Source organism: Ranitomeya variabilis, chromosome 5 (assembly GCF_051348905.1).
Source record: "Ranitomeya variabilis isolate aRanVar5 chromosome 5, aRanVar5.hap1, whole genome shotgun sequence".
Taxonomy (NCBI): Eukaryota; Metazoa; Chordata; class Amphibia; order Anura; family Dendrobatidae; genus Ranitomeya; species Ranitomeya variabilis.
The window spans coordinates 189,581,452-189,598,534 of record NC_135236.1 but is presented as its reverse complement, the minus strand read 5'-3'; the positions used below and the strand labels follow the sequence as shown (position 1 = coordinate 189,598,534).

Sequence of the window (17,083 nt, the reverse complement as noted above, 5' to 3'; positions counted from 1 at the left end):
CGCACCAGCATATGGTCTCACAAGGGGTCTGAGGATCTCACCTCGGTACCTAATGGCAGTCTGGCTACCTCTGGCGAGCACATGGAGGGCTGTGTGGCCCTCCAATTTAATACCACCCCACACCATTACTGACCCACTGCCAAACCGGTCATGCTGAAGGATGTTGCAGGCAGATCGCTCTCCACGGCGTCTCCAGACTCTGTCACGCCTGTCACATGTGCTCAGTGTGGGCCTGCTTTCATCTGTGAAGAGCACAGGGCGCCAGTGGCAAATATGCCAGTCCTGGTGTTCTGTAGCAAATGCCAAGCGTCCTGCATGGTGTTGGGCTGTGAGAACAACCCCCATCTGTGGGCGTTGAGCACTCAGACCATCCTCATGGAGTCGGTTTCTAACCGTTTGTGCACACACATGCACATTTGTGGCCTGCTGGAGGTCACTTTGCAGGGCTCTGGCAGAGCTCCTCCTGTTCCTACTTGCACAAAGGCTGAGGTAGCGGTCCTGCTGCTGGGTTGTTGCCCTCCTACGGCCCCCTCCACATCTCCTGGTGTACTGGCCTGTCTAATGGTAGCGCCTCCAGCCTCTGGACACTACGCTGAGAGACACAGCAAACCTTCTTGCTACAGCTCGCATTGATGTGCCATCCTGGATGAGCTGCACTACCTGAGCCACTTGTGTGGGGTGTAGAGTCTGTCTCATGCTACGTGTGTGAATGCACAACCAACATTCAAAAGTGACCAAAACATCAGCCAGAAAGCATTGGTACTGAGATGTGATCTGTGGACCCCACCTATAGAACCACTCCTTTATTGAGTGTGTCTTGATAATTGACAATAATTTCCATCTGTTGTCTATTCCATTTGCACAACAGCACATGCAATTGATTGTCAAACAATTGTTTGTCAACAGTGTTGCTTCCTAAGTGAACAGTTTGATTTCACAGAAGTTTGATGTACTTGGAGTTATATTCTGTTGTTTAAGTGTTCCTTTTATTTTTTTGAGCAGTGTATATTATATACTGTATACTCGAGGATAAGCCGAGATTTTCAGCCCAATTTTTGGGGCGGAAAGTCCCCCTCTCGGCTTATACTCGAGTCATACCCAGGGGTCGGCAGGGGAGGGGGAGCGGGGGCTGTCTACTTTTACTCACCTGCTCCTGGCATGGTCCCTGCAGGTCCCTGGCTCCCCAGCTTCTCCCTGTACTGAGCGGTCACATGGTACCGCTCATTACAGTAATGAATATGCGGCTCCACCTCCCATAGGGGTGGAGCCACATATTCATTACTGTAATGAGCGGTAACGGTGACCGCTCAGTACAGGAAGAAGCTGCCGGCACCGGGGAAGCAGGACCTGCACTGCACCAGGAGCAGGTGAGTATAACGGGGAGGGGAGGGGAGCGCTGCGCGATATTCACCTGCTCCTCGTTCCGGCGCCGCTCCGTCTTCAGCGTCTTCTGCAGTGACGCTCAGGTCAGAGGGTGCGGTGACGTGGTTAGAGCGCGCCCTCTGCCTGAACGTCAGTGCAGAAGATGCTGAAGAAGTCAGGTGAATATTGAAAGTGTCGGGGGCCTGAGCGACGAGAGGTGAGTATGTGATTTTTTTTTTTTTATCGCAGCAACAGCAAATGGGGCAAGTGTCTGTATGGAGCATCTTATGGGGCCATAATCAAGGTTTGTGCAGCACTATATGGGGCAAATATCTTTATGGAGCATCTTATGGGGCCATAATCAACATTTGTGCAGCATTATATTGGGCAAATGTGTCTATGGAGCATCTTATGGGGTCATTATTAACATTTATGCAGGATTATATGGGGCATATTTTGATATGGAGCATCTTATGGGGCCATCATAAACTTTATGGAGCATTATAAGGGGCTCCTGATTCAATATGGATATTCAAAAACACTTAACCTACTGATGTCTCAAATAATTTTACTTTTATTGGTATCTATTTTTACCTTTGACATTTACCGGTAGCTGCTGCACTTTCCACCCTAGGCTTAATACTCGAGTCATTAAGTTTTCCCAGTTTTTTGTGGCAAAATTAGGGGGTCGGCTTATACTCGGGTCGGCTTATACTCGAGTATATACGGTGTATATATATGTATAAGCAGAGATTTTCAGCACTTTTTTTTGTGCTGAAACCTCCCCTCTTGGCTTATACACGAGTCATTGCCGGCGGGGTAGGGGGAGCAGTAGACATCACACTCACCCTCGTGTCATCGCTGCATATCAATCAGTCCCTGCATCTCGGGTGCCAGCTGTGCTGAGCGGTCACGTGGTACCACTCATTAAAGTAATGAATATGCACGCGTCTCCACTCCCATAGGCATGGAGCGCATATTCATTACTTTAATTTGCGGTATCACTGACTGCTCAGCACAGGAAGGAAGACAGGAAGAGAGATGCCGGCGCCCGAGATGCAGGGACTGATATGCCGCGCCAGGAAGGTGAGTAGGACTGGGGGAGGGTGAGCCATGCGATATTCACCTGTCCCCGTTCCACCGCCGCGCTGTGTCTTCTGGGTCCTCTGGCTGTGACGTTCAGGTCAGAGGGCGCGATGACGTAGTTAGTGGGCGCCCTCTGCCTCAACAGTCACTGCAGAGAGCCGGTGACGCTGAGGAGCAGCAGGCAGCGACGAGAGGTAAGTATATCTTTTTTTTTTTTTTTTTTTTTTAATCGCAGCAGCATTATATGGGGCATATTTTAATATGGGGCATATTTTAATATGAAGCATCTTATAGGGCCATCATTAAAGGGCCACTGTCACCCCCCCCCCCCCCAGCCGTTATAAACTAAAAGAGTCACCTTGTGCAGCAGTAATGCTGCAGTCTAACAAGGTGGCTCTTTTAGTTTTTGATTCATTTATTACCTCAATAAAGCGTTTTAAAAATTGGCCACAAATACCAGATATTGTATCTGGAGGCGGTCCGAATCGTCCTCTAGAGTGCGTCTGGCTGAGGATATGGTTATGAGTGTTTGTCAGGGGAAGCACTAGGCTGAGTGGTTTTGCTCTGAATTCAGACGTTGGGCTGCGGAGGTTTCGTGGGATGATGCCATTCTCCTGGGCTTGTTCCATAGAGGCCTGTCCGAAAGTCTGAAGGATGCCCTGGCACTTCATCCCCCACCTGATTCCTTGGAAGATGCCATGACCCAAGTGGTTCATATGGATCGCAGGTTATGGGCAAGAGGTGTTATGCTACTGGAAACATCACTGTTCTCCAATGAAGACGAAGCCGTGCCTACTGAGGCTATGGAGATGGGCGCCCTCACTTTGAAAGAGAAAGAGAGAAGACGTCGTCATGAGAAGCAGTTGTGCTTCTATTGTGGAAAGTCGGGACACTGGAACAGGGATTGCCCTTCACCATTCAAGACGGCGGGAAACGAGTAGGTTTGGGTGGTGGACAAGGAAGCCATCCAGATCCTCAGGTACACTTTTCCTCATTTGCTAAAGTTTTGCTTCCAGTGCAACTGTTGGTGGAGGTTGTCCTTATTTTTCTACAGCTTTTGTGGACTGCGGTTCGTCCATCACTTTGGTCAGTCCTCACTTGATTTCCCAATGCAAGATAGGGACAGTTATACTCCGATGAAAGTGGTGGCCATTGACTGCTCTCCCCTTACTCAACAAGGAATTCATTATGTCGCAGAGGTCTTTTCCTTCAAAGTAGGCTCTGATCATGTTGAAGAGAAGTTGTTTTGTCTTGGGGAATTTGCCTGCTGGGTTGGTGTTGGGAATGCCTTGGTTGCAACGCCATAACCCTATTATTAATTGGGTGACGGGGGAGATTGTTCAGTGGGGCCCTAATTGTTGTAACCATGGTTGTGAATCTGAATTATCTGAACCTGTGAAATCTTTCTCTGTGTCGTCTGTTGGTCTGGAGGGTATTCCGGAGTACATGAAGGACTTCGAAGACGTGTTCTCCAAAAGTGAGGCTGAGGTTTTACCGCCACATAGACTCTTTGATTGTGCCATTGAGTTAGTCCCTAGGGGCTAAGCTACCTAAAGCCTGTCTATTCAATTTGTCCAGTCCTGAGGGTTTGGCCATGAAGGAGTATATTGCTGAAAGTCTTCGCAAGGGGCATATACGGCCTTCTGTCTCTCCTGTGGCTGCGGGTTTTTTCGTATAAAAAAAAAAAAATAGATGGCGGTTTGCATCCTTGCCTCGACTTTCGGGAACTCAACAAGATGGCGGTGAGAAACACATACCCTCATCCCCTCATCCCAGACTTACATAACCAATTATCTGAGGCCAAATGGTTCTCCAAATTAGACCTCCGGGGGGCTTATAATCTGATAAGGGTTCGTGAGGGGGACTAGTGGAAAACGGCATTCCTCACATCAGAGGGACTTTTTAAAAACCTGGTCATGCCATTTGGACTTACTAATACTCCCGCTATTTTTCAGAATTTCATTAAAGTGGTATTTGCTGACCTTATAGGACGTTTTGTCGTTATTTATTTGGATGATATTTTGGTGTTTTCCCTGGACAGTCAGACTCATTTGCAGCATCTACGAACTGCTTTCCAAAGACTCAGAAAAAGAGAAATGTTCATTTTTTGTACAAGAACCGTCTTTTTTGGGTCTGATTGTGTCCTCTGAGGGGTTTCATATGGATCCCAGGAAGGTGCAGGCAATCGCTGATTGGATTCAACCCCGAGACCTTAAGGGGCTCCAGCGCTTCCTGGGATTCGCCAACTATTATCGTAAATTTATTAGGAGGTTTTCGCAGGTGATTAAACCCCTTACTGATCTTACCCGAAAGGCGGCAGATGTAAAAGATTGGTCAGGGGCCGCCAAGGAGTCTTTTTTGGCACTAAAAAAATGTTTCATGTCCGTTCCGTTTTTGGTACAACCAGATTCGTCCAAACCTTTTATTGTGGAGGTGGATGCTTCTGAGGTGGGGGTGGGAGAAGTGTTGTCCCAGGGACCTGCCACTTTGACTAATCTCAAGCCATGTGCCTTCTTTTCCAAGAAGTTCTCTTCCGTCGAGAGAAATTATGATGTGGGCAATAGAGAACTTCTTGCGGTCAAGTTGGCATTCGAATAATGGAGGCACTTTTTGGAAGGGGAGGCTCACCCGATCACTGTGATTACATATCATAAAAATTTGGCATATATTGAGTTGGCGAAAAGATTGACCCCTAGACAAGCTCGTTGGTCGCTTTTTTTTTCCAGTTTCAGTTTTCTATTACTTTTCGTCATGGTTCTAAGAACGTTAAAGCCGATGCCTTGTCCCGATGTTTTGAGCCTGTGTCTCCCCCCGAGCCGAAATCCTCCATTCTTCGCCCCGGGGTGGTGGTAGCGGGGATCTCGTCTGAATTGGAACGAGAGATTGTGGGGGGCTCAGTCTTTGGCCCCTGCTTCCAAAGCAAGAGATACATTTTTTGTCCCGGACCAATTTCGGGATAAGCTCCTTCAGGAATTTCATGAGTCTAGATTAAGTGCCCATCCTGGGATCGCAGCCACGTGGGAGGCGGTGGCAAGGGTTTTTTGGTGGGCCTCATTGGGTTATGATGTCAAATTTTTTTTATCTGCATGTGGGGTTTGTGCACCTTTCAAAAGCTCTCATAGCCGGCCGGCTGAGGAGTTGGTGCCTTTACCGGTTTCTGAGAGGCCATGGACTCATCTGTCCATGGACTTCATTACCAATCTCCTTCTATCCAGGGGTAATACTGTGATATGGGTGGTGGTGGACAGGTTTTCTAAGCAAGCTCATTTTGTTCCTTTACCCTCAGCTGAGACTTTGTCCCGATTGTTCAGCATGTGGTCCATTTGCATGGGGTACACCCTGAATATTGTGTCTGACAGATGTGTGCAGTTTGTGGCTACATTTTGGAGGGCTTTCTGTAAGAAACTGGGTATTTCTTTGTCTTTCTCTTCCGCATATCACCCGGAGAGTAATGGGCAGACAGAACGCACCAATCAATCCTTGGAACAGATTCTTAGGTGTTTAACCTCTGTTAGGCAAGATGACTGGTACGACGCTCTACCTTTGGCTGAATTCGCCTTTAACAACCGGCTATCTCAGTCTACTAGTATGTCCCAATTTCTGGCCAATTATGGCTTTAATCCTCATTTTGGGGAACTCTCACGATTGGATTCCGGTTGTCCCGGGGCGGAGGGATCTGTTCAGCGGTTAAGGGATCTGTGGGCTGAGGTACGGCGTAATATTTCCAGGGCTCAAGGGAAGTATAAGTTGTTCGCTGATAGAAAGAGAACTCCGGGTCACATGTTTCAGGTTGGGGAGAAGGTTTGGCTTCCAGCCTCACCATTGGGGTCAGTCAAGGAAGATTCTGGGTCGGCACCCCTTCGGTGTTGGTGGAAGGTCACAGGGAATATGAGGTTGGGCACATTGTGGATTCTTGGCTGGAGTGCCGCTCTTTGAAGTATCTGGTGCCACTGGAAAGGGTGTGGGTCGGAGGATCGCTCGTGGGTTCTTGCTCACTTGGTGCATGCTGACCATCTGGTTGGAGCATTTCATGGCAAACATCCGGGGAGGCCTGGGGGTCAAGTGCCCCCCCCCCCGTTGAGAGGGGTTACTGTCAGTTAATGCTGTGGCCTCCCTTTGAACAGGGGAGGGCTTTTTATAGCCGAGGGAGGCTTGCATCCTTGTCAGCTATACTTCTGCCCTGCTTAAAGGGAACCTGTCACCACCCCCCCCCCCCCCCCCCAGCGTTTTTAACTAAAAGAGCCACCTTGTGCAGAACTAATGATGCATTCTGTCAAGGTGGCTCTTTTAGCTCGAGTCCCTGCAAACGCTGAAATAATCGCTTTTAATGTGCCCCTCATTCCTGAATTAGTCAGGGGGCACGTCTTTTCCCCCCTGACACAAACGCCTCCCAGCCATCACTCAGGGCCTCCGTGCGCCGCCTCCATTTCCTTCCTGAACGTCCAGACCTGAACGCCATTGAAAACCTCTGGAATGTAATCAAGAGGAAAATGGATAGTCACAAGCCATCAAACAAAGAAGAACTGCTTTAATTTTTGTACCAGGAGTGGCATAAGGTCACCCAAAAGCAGTGTGAAAGACTGGTGGAAAGCATGCCAAGACGTATGAAAGCTGTGACTAAAAATCATGGTTATTCAATAAAATATTGATTTCTGAACTCTTCCTGAAGTAAAACATTAGTATTGTTGTTTATAAATGATTATGAACTTATTTTTTTTGCATTACTTGAGGTCTGCAAGCAATGAATTTTTTTGTTATTTTGACCATTTCTCATTTTCAGAAAATAAATACAACATTTATTGCTTGGAACTTCGGAGACATGTTGTCAGTAGTTTATAGAATAAAAAACAATTTACATTTTACTCAAAAATATACCTATAAAGAGAAAAATCAGACAAACTGAACATTTTACAGTGGGCTCTTCATTTTTGCCAGAGCTGTATCTGTGTGTATATATATATATATATATATATATATATATATATATATATATATATATATATATATATATATATAATATACACTCACCAGCCAATTTATTAGGTACACCTGTCCAACTTCTTGTTAACACTTAATTTCTAATCAGCCAATCACATGGCGGCAACTCAGTGCATTTAGGCATGTAGACATGGTCAAGACAATCTCCTGCAGTTCAAACCGAGCATCAGTATGGGGAAGAAAGGTGATTTGAGTGCCTTTGAACGTGGCATGGTTGTTGGTGCCAGAAGGGCTGGTCTGAGTATTTCAGAAACTGCTGATCTACTGGGATTTTCACGCACAACCATCTCTAGGGTTTACAGAGAATGGTCCGAAAAAGAAAAAAAATCCAGTGAGCGGCAGTTCTGTGGGCGGAAATGCCTTGTTGATGCCAGAGGTCAGAGGAGAATGGGCAGACTGGTTCGAGCTGATAGAAAGGCAACAGTGACTCAAATCGCCACCCGTTACAACCAAGGTAGGCCTAAGAGCATCTCTGAACGCACAGTGCGTCGAACTTTGAGGCAGATGGGCTACAGCAGCAGAAGACCACACCGGGTACCACTCCTTTCAGCTAAGAACAGGAAACTGAGGCTACAATTTGTACAAGCTCATCGAAATTGGACAGTAGAAGATTGGAAAAACGTTGCTTGGTCTGATGAGTCTCGATTTCTGCTGCGACATTCGGATGGTAGGGTCAGAATTTGGCGTAAACAACATGAAAGCATGGATCCATCCTGCCTTGTATAGAGCATCTTTGGGATGTGCAGCCGACAAATCTGTGGCAACTGTGTGATGCCATCATGTCAATATGGACCAAAATCTCTGAGGAATGCTTCCAGCACCTTGTTGAATCTATGCCACGAAGAATTGAGGCAGTTCTGAAGGCAAAAGGGGGTCCAACCCGTTACTAGCATGGTGTACCTAATAAAGTGGCCGGTGAGTGTATATATTGTAGCATAGCGACTGGTCATGTGAATGATGGATGGTATGTATCGCAGAGGTGGGTGGCCCTGTGATGGAAGCCTGGGTAAGTTTTGCTCAAGCAGATCTACTGCTGAGGGGTTTGTTTACATTGGGAAGGCTTCCAGGTGATTGGAGAGATGGGTGGGTTCAGTCACCTACAAACCCAGCCCAGCCAAAGAGGCGTGTCTGAACACGTAAGATGGTTTTGTGTGTAAGGACCTGTGGTGATGTCACGCTCACCTGACTAGCCATGTGACAGGTACCTGGGTGTGGTTACACCTATGTAAAGGAGGTGTGTGTAGCACATGGTGAGAGAGATTGAGTGAGTGTGTGAGTGTCTATCAGGGTGGACACACTTCCGTGTGTCCTGGTAGGACACTGCAGAATGGCCTCTGTGTTGGACGGTTCCAAGTGGAGAAGTCCTGGAAGCACACAGAGACCATTCCAGGATGGAGAGCCTGCGTGCTGGACATAGCACGGACATTTGGTGTTGGAGACTCCTGGGAGTGGAGTCGTCCTGGAAGCACCTGGAGACCGTAGACCTGGACGGTCTGTATTGAGGACCTGGGACTGACCTGAAGTCAGTCAAAGGAGTGGAACTTCTGAGAGGTAACCCCGGACAACGGGATTATAATATACAGCAGAGAAGCCTATCTGCTACGTGAACTGTCTAATGTTTCATGGCTGTAATGAAATGGACTGTACCCTGTCTGGTTTATGCGGAGTTTGAATAAACCATATGGACTGATATGTGTGAGATATCGTGCCTGAAGTGTTTATCCTGCTGCCAAGTGAGTATCCCCAAGACCCGTAGTGGGTGAAACGCTACAATATATATATTATATATATATATATATATATATATATATATATATATATATATATATATATATATATATATATATATATATATATATATATATATATATACACAAATTATTTTTTTCAGATTTTTAACACAAATGTTGCCCCCATGTGTCACTGCATTTGTTATTCTCCTAAGGTGACTTTAACCTGCAATCATCCAATCACTTGTAACATATACAGCGATGTATGTATAAAAAAAAAATCAGTCTCCTATAAGCAGCAAGAAGGTGGCAGTCAGAAGAGTACCATTCATGGCAGGCTCTTCAGCCGACAGGTTCTTCAGCAGACCTCGGCCATCATGGCAACCCATCGGCGTCCCACAATGGCGTCAAGGGGGCGCCAGTAGGTGCATAGAATTTACAGTGTGTTTTAAATGCCAGTGTCAGATATGACAATGGCACTTAACAGGTTAACAGCTGTTAAATGATATCACAGCTATCATCTACCGACAAAGACGTGGGCTCAGTTTCTGTGCCCGCTTTAGAAAGCCAGCATATAACATAACTGTATGACTCATATTGGTAAAGGGTTAACAAAAATACAAAACACTTACCTTATCCAAATTTACTTCACTTTTCTTTATTTCCAGGACCTTTGACAGATAGCGGCATAATTCAGCATTTGCTTCTCCATCAGATGGAGGAGCCGCAATAGCAACTCCAACAGCCTCTGTTGTCACATCTATAGTACAGATATAACATGGTCAATGAATTAACAAAGTATGCAGATTTTATCTGTGAATGCAAATGAGGATGACGTATTCAATTGGTATTCTCAACTTTGAAAGTTGTGGATAGGGGATAACTTTCCGATCGCTGTGGGTCCGACCGTCGGGAGCCCCAGGAATCTTGAGAATAGAAGGGCTTCATTCATCCTAATGGGAATGCCAAAGATCAGCTGAGCTCGGCAATCTCCAGTGCTCTCATTATGAGTGAAGAGCGCAGCAGTACGCTCCATTCAGCCACAGTTATTCAGAGCCTCCGTTCTCAGGATAGTCGGGGGCCACAGGAGTCAGACTCCAGCGACTGGAAACTTATACCCTATACCGTTGCATATGAGATAACTTTCAAACCTGAGAACACCCCTTTTAGAATAGGGTGATAGGAAATATTAGCCTGAAGTTTCTAGTTCTACATAAGATTATGGCTTATAATATTTATTGATGAGTCTCCCAACCTTAAAAAAAACAAATTGGGGAAAACTCACCAAAATTATGAAAACATAAAAGCATCTTAAACCGGACATAGGTGTTTTATTAGGACAATTACACCTAGTTGTGTGCTGGTGCTAGAGACAGCCCTCACCAGTAAGTTGGTTTTAACAAGACAACGACAAAAATAACAAAAATGGTGCAAGAATGCATGCAAATAATTTAATTCTCTGATCTAAAAGAAAAACTCTTCCAAAATGTGCACCTACTCTCACCTGGCTTTCTGTGACTTTGGCTCATTTCACCACTCATCTGACATGTATGGTCCAAGTACCAGGAATATGCATGCTACTTCTTTTAATGACATAATGCTTTCCAAACTCTGAAGCAGTTAATAGTAAATGATCAGGGTTTTTCAATCAATGTGGATGGGAGGACGTGTTAAATAATGAAGGATCTGTGATTGCCAGGATAGAAGGTCTCTGTATGTGCTTAGTCTGGTACATATCATTACTAGTGATGAGCGAGTATGCTCATTACTCGAGTTTCTCTGAGCATGCTTGGGTGGCCTCCGAGTATTTTGGCATGCTCGGAGATTTAGTTTGTGTCGACGCAGCTGCATGATTTGCGGCTGCTAGACAGCTTGAATACATGTGGGGATTGCCTGTTTGTTAGGGAATCCCCACATGTATTTAAGCTGTCTAGCAGTCGCAAATCATGCAGCTGAGGCGACGAAAACTAAATCTCCGAGCATGCCAAAATACTCGGAGGCCACCCGAGCATGCTCAGAGAAACTCGAGTAACGAGTATACTCGCTCATCACTAAATCATTACGTTATTAATCAGTACTCTGCTTCTGTTGCTTCAAAATCTTCGGTTTTCTAGGGAAGGATGTTGAGGTTTTACTTGACATTTCCGTGGATTTTCAAATTCTTGTGTTTTTTTTCTTCCCCTTGAGAATATAAGGTCATACATTTGTCCAGTTGCTAATTTAGCAAATGAGCATTACATTTACTTTTTTTTTTAACCATTTTAGTCTTTTGCTGTGACCTATAACGGAGGCGTATAAAAAAAAAAAAAAAAAAAAAAGGTAGTGACAAAACTAGACGAGCACATTTTTACATAATTGTGCATTGAGTTCTATTACTGTGGGGGTTCTGCAACACTTTTTCAGATGAATTCCAGGTGGAATCCACATGAAAAAGATGTTGTTTGCATATACTCTTAAGCTGTGTGCACACGTTCAGGATTTTTCGTGTTTTTTCGCTATAAAAACGCGAAAAAAACGCATACATTAAGCATCCCTTTATTAGAATGCAATCTGCAATTTTTGTGCACATGTTGCGTTTTTTTCCGCGGCGGAATCGCATTCCGGAAAAAAAACGAAAAAAAAAACGCAGCATGTTCATTCCTTGTGCGGAATCACGGGGATTCCGCACACATAGGAATGCATTGATCCGCTTACTTTCTGCATGTGGCTACAGATCGCTAGGAAAACGCTAGCATTCTGCAAGTTAAAAACTCTTGCACAACACTAGTGTTTAGCGGGAATACGCATGCCAATTCCGCATGCGATATACCCGCCGCAGGAGTTGCTGAATTGCCGTGGAAATTTCTGCGCCAATTCTGCACTTAGCCTTAGGGTATTTTCTGCCTTGAAAATCCACTGTGTAACACAGAAGCAACATAAAAGGCTAATTTCATGAAAACTTTCATAAAGGAAAGGATTTTCAAAGTAATTACACTATTGGATCTAGTGAAATCTGGCGACAAACGTGCTTTATAGTGATTCTTTACACAGGTGACTTCCATCAGCAAAGACGTGTCCAAGCTACAACCAAGCACCACATCCCTAGAACACTGAATAACTTAGAATCATTTTGGTAATTAGTAAGTTTCCAGTTTTACTAAAGCCACGCTACCATGTATGCCAACAACTGTGGCCTAATCCAGAAAGCATTATCAAGTATCAGAAACGTAAGGTATTACCTGTTACAGCATTTAGTTTAGAGCCTGGTTTGGCATGTACAAATATTAAAACAAAGCCACTTTTGTCTACTACCACTGGACCAGTAGGATGGCCGATCTGTGCCGATTCCTTCTTCTGACCTTTTCTCTGTAAGGTACAATTACATCAGTGTGAGGAACTTCAGTCTTACAGATACAATAGAAAATAACCAGAGGGCCGACATGTAAGAACAGTGTATGGGCCCCTTATATGCTAATTGTTCATCATAGAGCGCCCCTATATGTCTCCAACACTTTACCAGTAATTGCAAGTCATAAAATTCACTTAGCCTTATTCAGCTGATCAATAATGAACTGTAGGACGCACAAACATGCACCCCAATATCTCTAACCCCCCCTAAATGATCAAAATAATCCCGCTCTCTAAACACAGGAGAGACGAGGGAGCCTTGACACACTCACATCTGACCAATATTATTCAAATGTATATGTATGACAAATGATAGGATAGAAATATTCCCAAAACTGATCTGGGGTGTGTAAAAGGTTGGGGTTCCACGTGGCGGCCAGATCGGGGCATGATTGTAACGCAGCTGGTCATAGCAGATTTCCACTGAATCATTACAAACTGTGAACTGCTTGATAAATATTAATGTTCTGCAAAAGCAGCACCATGCTGAATGTGAGGTTAAATCCCAGCTCCAATCTGTCCGCCAATCACAATGACTGCAGCATGTAATCAGCATATACAGAGCCACTGGGCATCTTCATTATGGGGAATAGAAAGGCTTTATTTTAGGACGATTATAACAGATGAGGGATATAAAATAGCTGTGAATATAAATGGCCAACTCAGATCAACTTCATTATTTGTAATTGCCGATAGCTGCTACTGCGCAGGTGCCTGTGGCGCCATCTTGGAGAAGGCATTTTTTTAATGAATTTACTTATATCAAATAAAACAATTTAAATGCACAGTACTCGTGCGATCAGGCTGCAGAACAGGGGCCCCGCCGATGCCTGACTGCTGCAGGTGATTTTTTTTTCACAATATATATAATATTCATTATGTAAACTAGTGGGCAGGTCACTGAGAGATTAGTGATCTGTCAGAAGCCATACTGGTGAATCCCTAAGCAGAGCACCACATGAAGACCCCTCACAGGCCGCCCCGGAGCACGAACACATAAATGGACTCTAAGAAGTGGACAACCCCTTTAGTACTCATTTTCTCACATATGGTAAAATATGACTTGCAGACATCCATGTTTTTCAAAAACAGAACCTGTATCCATTATCGTCTTATGGGGCTGCTCTCATGGCCTCATTTTTTGCAGACTGAATGTCTGTTTTAGTCCAAATCATAGATTAAACTTGACAAATCACGGGGGCTGTGGAACAAAAATGACAGCACAGATTCCGCCTGTGTCATAAAAGTGCGGTCTTTTACTGTTTAAAGGGATTGTCTGGACTTGGGACAAAAGTCTGCAATGACTAAATGACCACATCTTGCTGAGTTGTGAAGGAGTGCGGGGTGCCGTCACAATGCCCCAGTATTCTTGGTGTGAGCATGCGCTCACATGACTGCATATAAGCGATATATATATATAAGCGATAGAGGGGCTGACTCTCTCATAGAGGGGACCAGTCTGCTACCGAGGGGGCTGACTCTCATAGAGGGGCCCAGTCTCCTACCGAGGGGGCAGACTCTCTCATAGAGGGGTCCAGTCTCTTACAGGAGGGGGCTGACTCTCTCATAGAGGGGCCCAGTCTCCTACAGAGGGGCCCAGTCTCCTACAGAGGGAGCAGACTCTCTCATAGAGGGGTCCAGTCTCTTACAGGAGGGGGCTGACTCTCTCATAGAGGGGTCCAGTCTCTTACAGGAGGGGGCTGACTCTCTCATAGAGGGGTCCAGTCTCTTACAGGAGGGGGCTGACTCTCTCATAGAGGGGCTCACTCTCTCGACTCATAGAGGGGTCCAGTCTCTTACAGAGGGGGTGACTCTCTGAGGGGCCCAGCCTCGTACAGAGGGGCAGGCTCTCTCATAGAGGTTCCCCTTTATTACACAATATTCCCTCCTATATAAATAATAAGGAACACATAGACGCGCGGCCTGAGTCGGGGAGGAGCGGGGCTCTAGTAGCCGCTGTTCCCGGAGCAGGCCCGGCCGCAGAGTCACCTCTTTGCTTTCCTTCCTGGGCGGCATGGTGTGAGCTGGGGCAGCCGCGGCTCTGAGAGGAGCGGTCACACCGAGAGCCGTGCAGCGCAGTGAGCGCACCAGTAACAGCATGGATCGGCTCGAGTCCCGGACCCGAACACTGGGGGGCGCTGTCCCTCCTTACTCAGAGGGTAGAGTCTAGCTTGCAGTTGCTCTGTGAGGGGCTGATGTCACATGAAGGGGCGGGGCTTCCTTCCCTCCAGGGCGAGTGCGGACACGTGCTCACTACTCCACCAGAATAGCGGCGTTACGTTGTGCTATGCTGAGGCTGCTGGAGATGTGGTGAGATGTGTGCAGGAGATCCTGAGAACCGAGGAGCCGCACCAAGAAGCTGTGTGGAGATGGGAACGAACGAGGCCACAGGACTAGTGTGAGCGGTCTGAGGATATGTTTTTGGGGCAAAGAAGCTTGGATGATATTAATATACTAGATGGTAGCCCCATTCTAACGCATCGGGTATTCTAGAATATGTATGTAGTTTATTTATGAAGATTTTAGAATAATACATTGAATACACAGGATTCGGCCGGCCGCGACCAATTACCGAAGCGTGGTTCAAATCCCGCGACAATTCGCGGCCGGACTGCGCCTGTCGCTGATTGTTCGCTGCCGGCCATGTAGTATATAGCACAGCCACGTAGTATATAGCACAGCCACGTAGTATATAGCACAGCCACATAGTATATAGCACAGCCACGTAGTATATAACAGCCCACGGAGTATATAGCACAGCCACGTAGTATATAGCACAGCCCACTGAGTCTATAACAGCCCACATAGAATATAACACAGCAACGTAGTTTATAACAGCCCACGTAGCATATAACACAGCTCACGTAGTATATAACAGCTTACACACACAGTGTATAACACAGCCCACGTAGTGTATAACACAGCCCACGTGTATGGTGGGAAATGATGGGCTGTACGGAGAAGGGGGGATGATGATGAGGGGCTGTGGAGAAGGCTGGCAGGGGATGATGATGAAGGGCTGTGGTGACGGGGTTGATGATGGGCTGTGGAAAAGGGGATGATGATGAGGGCTGTGAAGAAGGGATGATGATGAGGGGCTGTGGAGAAGGGATTATGTTGATGAGGGGCAGTGGAGAAGGGATGATGATGAGAGGCAGTGAAGAAGGGATGATGGGGGCAGTGGAGAAGGGATGATGAGGGGCAGTGGAGAAGGGATGATGAGGGGCAGTGGAGAAGATGATGTTGAGGGGCTGTGGAGAAGGGGGGATGTGTTGTGGATTCTGTTTTTGGGCTCCCTCTGGTGGTTACAACTGGTACTGGGTGACTTTGGTGGGTTGCGGTCTCTGGTTTCCACCTGTCCATCAGTGGCTGGGTGTTTCCTATTTAACCTGGCTTTCCTGTCATTCCCTTGCCGGCTATCAATGTATCAGTGTGTGTCTCTGTTACCTGCTCCTAGGCCTTCAAGACAAGCTAAGTCTGTATTTCCCTGTTTCATGATTGCTTTCATGTTTTTTTAGTCCAGCTTGCAGATATGTAATTCTCTGCTGCTGGTTGCTCTAGTGGGCTGAAATTACCACTCATGTACCATGAGTTGGCACATGAGTTCAAGTAATTTCAGGATGGTATTTTGAAGGGTTTTTAAGCTGACCGCGCAGTTCACCTTTTGTATCCTCTGCTATCTAGCTTAAGCGGGCCTCATTTTGCTGAATCTGTTTTCATAACTACGTTTGTGCCTTCCTCTCATTTCACCGTCATTATATGTGGGAGGCTGCTATCTCTGTGGGAATATTTCTCTGGAGGCAAGTGAGGTCTGATATTCTTCTGATAGGGGAAGCTAGATCTCCGGCTGGCGCGAGACGTCTAGGGGCCCCCCAGGAACGTCCCCCGGCTACTGTTAGTTGAGTGTTGAGGTTCAGGATCGCGGTCAGCTCAGGTTCCATCACCCTAGAGCTCGTCCTGTTTTTGCCCGTGTTATGTTGACAAATTCCCTGCCATTGGGAATCATGACAGTATAGCCGGCCCACAAAGTGTTAATTGTTTGGGCTGAAGCAGGAGAAAAAGAAGTGTTGAAGGGAAATTTTTTTTTTTTTTTTTCCCCCTCAAGTTTTGCTGCCTAGCCCTTAATTGCTGTCTAGCTGCTTCTTACCTCCTCTTAACCCTTGAATGGCTCTGACCTTAGCTGTTTAACATGGATGTCCAGAGTTTGGCTTCCAGCCTGAATAATCTTGCTGTAAAAGTTCAAAATATACAGGATTTTGTTGTTCACACTCCTATGTCTGAACCTAGAATTCCTATTCCAGAGTTTTTTTCTGGAGATAGATCTACCTTCCTGAATTTCAGGAACAATTGCAAATTGTTTCTTTCTTTGAAATCTCGCTCCTCTGGAGACCCTGCTCAGCAGGTCAAGATTGTAATATCTTTCCTGCGGGGCGACCCTCAGAATTGGGCATTTGTATTGGCACCAGGGGATCCTGCATTGCTCAGTGTGGATGCGTTTTTTCTGGCACTGGGATTGCTCT

General features: G+C 46.1%; 1 protein-coding gene across 1 annotated transcript in view; it reads right to left on the bottom strand.

Annotated features, from left to right (window-relative positions):
• Positions 1-14,963, bottom strand: part of C5H15orf40 (chromosome 5 C15orf40 homolog) — a 33,061-nt gene extending 18,098 nt beyond the window's left edge. Inside the window, exons 1-3 of the mRNA XM_077263638.1 lie at positions 14,553-14,963; positions 12,395-12,521; positions 9,809-9,936 (exon numbers count right to left, since the gene is read on the bottom strand). Coding sequence (XP_077119753.1) covers positions 9,809-9,936; positions 12,395-12,521; positions 14,553-14,663 — 366 coding nt within the window. The 5' untranslated portion in view covers positions 14,664-14,963. The remainder of the gene's footprint in view (positions 1-9,808; positions 9,937-12,394; positions 12,522-14,552) is intronic.
• Between the last annotated feature and the right edge of the window lie 2,120 nt (positions 14,964-17,083).